The sequence below is a fragment of the Elaeis guineensis genome, chromosome 9 (assembly GCF_000442705.2).
Source record: "Elaeis guineensis isolate ETL-2024a chromosome 9, EG11, whole genome shotgun sequence".
Taxonomy (NCBI): Eukaryota; Viridiplantae; Streptophyta; class Magnoliopsida; order Arecales; family Arecaceae; genus Elaeis; species Elaeis guineensis.
This window is the reverse complement of record NC_026001.2, coordinates 87,666,172-87,669,522: the sequence shown is the minus strand read 5'-3', so window position 1 is coordinate 87,669,522 and position 3,351 is coordinate 87,666,172. Positions and strand designations below refer to the sequence as shown.

The 3,351-nt window shown below is 44.8% G+C and overlaps 1 protein-coding gene across 1 annotated transcript; it reads left to right on the top strand.

Moving 5' to 3' along the window:
• The first annotated feature begins 1,051 nt into the window (after window positions 1–1,051).
• Window positions 1,052–2,901, top strand: LOC105051167 (cytochrome P450 94B3). The gene has a single exon (XM_010931477.4). It carries the CDS (start codon window positions 1,128–1,130, stop codon window positions 2,667–2,669), a length of 1,542 nt encoding a protein of 513 aa, XP_010929779.1. The 5' UTR covers window positions 1,052–1,127; the 3' UTR covers window positions 2,670–2,901.
• The last annotated feature ends 450 nt before the right edge of the window (window positions 2,902–3,351 follow it).

The following is a 3,351-nucleotide window of genomic DNA, read 5'->3' as shown; positions in this document are numbered from 1 at the left end:
TATGATGTAGCATTAGTCCCAGATATATTAAGTTCGAATAACTTAATCCAAATTTATTATGGATTGTGTGAGATATGGGTCCCAAGTGGGGTTGATAAGCTAACTTTCATTCGAATCTTCAAAATAATTTATTAATGACATAAGTTTAAAATATAATTAACATATTTTATAAAAATATCGAGTCTATAGGAGTCTTTACACATCGAATATCAAGTAACTTATTAAGTTTGGGTTCAAGTAAAATTAGGCTAACAAAAATCAGTCCAACAATCAGATGTATCATATGATTTGATCAAATTAGTTATACTCTGTTGTGACACCCAAATCTAATTACTTGGCATAACAATTATTGATCAATCTTTCAATACTTAGCATCGTTGGATTTTAAAATGGATGATGACAAGTCAGAATTAATGCTCACTCTATCAATAAATGGATAGAAATAAGCTAAATCCTGGAGTTGGCTTCTCCTCCTAATTACTCAAGGAAAAAGAAAAGATTAAATTGCCCGATAGGCTGGTCGTATTTAGCTACAGATCTAACTAGAGATCCCTTATCCAATCAGGCCTAACATGCTAAAATCTTGACAATAATTGACTGCAACCATTTTACTTAAAACTATAAATAAATATAAAAATTTGCTGCAAACATGACAAGTTGGGAAAGTAACCAAGAAAACACTTCCTATACAACGTTAACCAAAAGTATCCGAGTGTATTGCACCAACATTCCCAGCCGCACTCAATTACTTTTTCTCCGTCCGCGTGCGCTAGAGCATGTTTACGTGTGCGTGCGTATAGACTCTCTCAGAGAAGGCTCGAAGAGTAGTGGCGCGTTTAGCTCATGGATGTAGATTCTTCCATCTACCGACCCAGAGGAGGCGAACACCGTCCCAATAACCATCTCGTACGGTGTCCTCAAATTTTATTGGTTGGTTAACACCACTCACTTGATATTTTGTGAAGCCATGTGCTCAATTATTACCCCTACACTCTTCCCTATATAAACTTCAACATCCCTCCTCCGCCCTCTCTCCCTAACTGCTCAGCTCAACACCTGAAACCCTTCCCTCCCAACCCTCCAACTCTTCAAAATTAACCACCCTTCCTTCTTCTTTCTTCGTCAGTATGGCCTCTTCCTTCTCTGTCCATACTTTTTTCCTCCTTCCATTCCTTCTACTGTTCTTCTGCTTCTTCTTTTTCTTAATTTTGCGCCAATTCCTTGTAAGGTTCATCTTGTCAGGTGATCGTTCGACTTGCTATCGTCCAAAAATGCACCCATTCATTGGATGTTTGATCTCCTTCTACAAAAACCAACACCGCCTGCTGGATTGGTACACCGAGCTCCTCACGGCATCGCCGACCCAGACGATCGTGCTGGAGAGACTCGGAGCTCGGCGCAACGTCGTCACGGCGAACCCCGACAACGTTGAGTACATGCTTAAGACCAACTTCGATAATTATCCCAAGGGCAAGCCGTTCACCGACATCCTCGGCGACCTCCTCGGTTGCGGCATCTTCAACGCCGACGGCGAGCTCTGGCACACGCAGCGCAAGCTCGCTAGCCATGAATTCAGCACCAGATCCCTCCGTGAGTTCGTCGTCAAAACTCTCGACAACGAGACCAATCACCGGCTACTGCCGATCCTCTCGTCGGCGTGCGCCGACCGCCGGACGGTCGACATGCAGGACTTGCTCCGCCGGTTCGCATTCGATACCATATGGAAAGTCACACTTGGGACCGATCCAGGCTTCCTCGATCCCTCTCTGCCCATGTCCGACCTCGCCGCCGCCTTCGAGGTTGCCTCCGGCATAAGTGCTCGCCGGGGGGCCGCCCTGGTCTCGGCGGTGTGGAAGGTCAAGCGAGCATTCGGTGTCGGCTCCGAAGGCCGGCTTCGAGCTTCCGTCAAGCTTATACATGAGTCGGTAATGGCGATAATTCGACGAAGAAAGGAAGAGGCCGCCGGTGACAAGAGGCCGGAGAGCAGCGACCTCTTGTCAAGGCTGATATCTGGTGGTCATAGCGATGAAGTGATCCGCGACATGGTCATCAGCTTCGTGATGGCCGGGAGGGACACGACGTCGGCCGCACTCACATGGTTCTTCTGGCTGATGTCGTGCCACCCGGAGATCGAACGAGAGGTGATCAAAGAAGTAAAGAATATCCACAAAAGTAGAGAATTAGATCGCTATCAGGAGCTGAAGGAGATGAAATTCTTGGAAGCTTGCTTGTGTGAGAGTATGAGGTTGTATCCGCCGGTGGCGTGGGACTCGAAGCATGCGGCGAGCAACGACATGCTGCCAGACGGGACGGAGGTGAGGAGGGGCGATAGAGTGACGTACTTCCCTTATGGGATGGGAAGGATGGAGAGATTGTGGGGGAAGGAGTGGAAGGAGTTCGAGCCGAGGCGGTGGATGGCGGCGGAGGGAAGGGAAGTGGCGAGGGTGTCGGCGTACAAGTTTGCGGTGTTTCAAGGTGGGCCGAGGGTGTGCTTGGGGAAGGAGATGGCGTTTGTTCAGATGAAGTACGTCGCGGCGGCGGTGCTCCGCCGTTTTGAGCTGAGGAGGGCGGGCGGGGAGCGGCGGCCGCCGGTGTTGGTGCCGCTGATGACGGCCCACATGGCTGGTGGATTAAAAATGGTGGTGGGGGGGAGAAGGGAGGTGGATTGATTCTATTGGTTGCTTGAGTGCAGGAGGTTGTGACAAAGATTGGAATGAATACTTCTAGCTAATGTGATAACTAGTCTTTTTTTTTTTTTTTTTTTTGGCATCTCATGGACCCTATTATCATATTTGTTGTTGGTGTTGCTGCTTTTTCCCTTTTTGGTTAGAGTTTTTTTTTTTTGTAAAAAAAATGGAGGTTGGGTGGAGCCAAGTAAATAAATGATATATATTGATAATATAGTACACTTCATATACTTAATTTATTGATAGCACGGTGGGAATCATTCGTTGTTGAATGTTTTTTTTTAAAGAAGTCCGCGACAGGATTATAAGATGTGTACGTTGCCGGTGTTGGGCTGCAGTTTGAGGTTTGTTTGGTATTTGCTTTTGATTTTATGTTTTGTTTTCAAATTCTGTGAAGAAAACCAACTAAACTTGGGAAGAACAACCAACTGCACTGAGCAACAAGTATAATATATATATATATATATATATTTTATTTTTAAAAGTCTTTATAAAGTTTTTAGGGTTTTTGGTACTGAAGATTTGTTGCTTTCAAAACAAAAAATGAAATTAAAAATAAAAAAATAGCAAAAGCTTTATGCAAATATTATTTCTCTTCGGCATCAACTTTGTTGTGGTATTTTATTAATTTATAGAGAAACAAAACACAGGAACCATAATTATA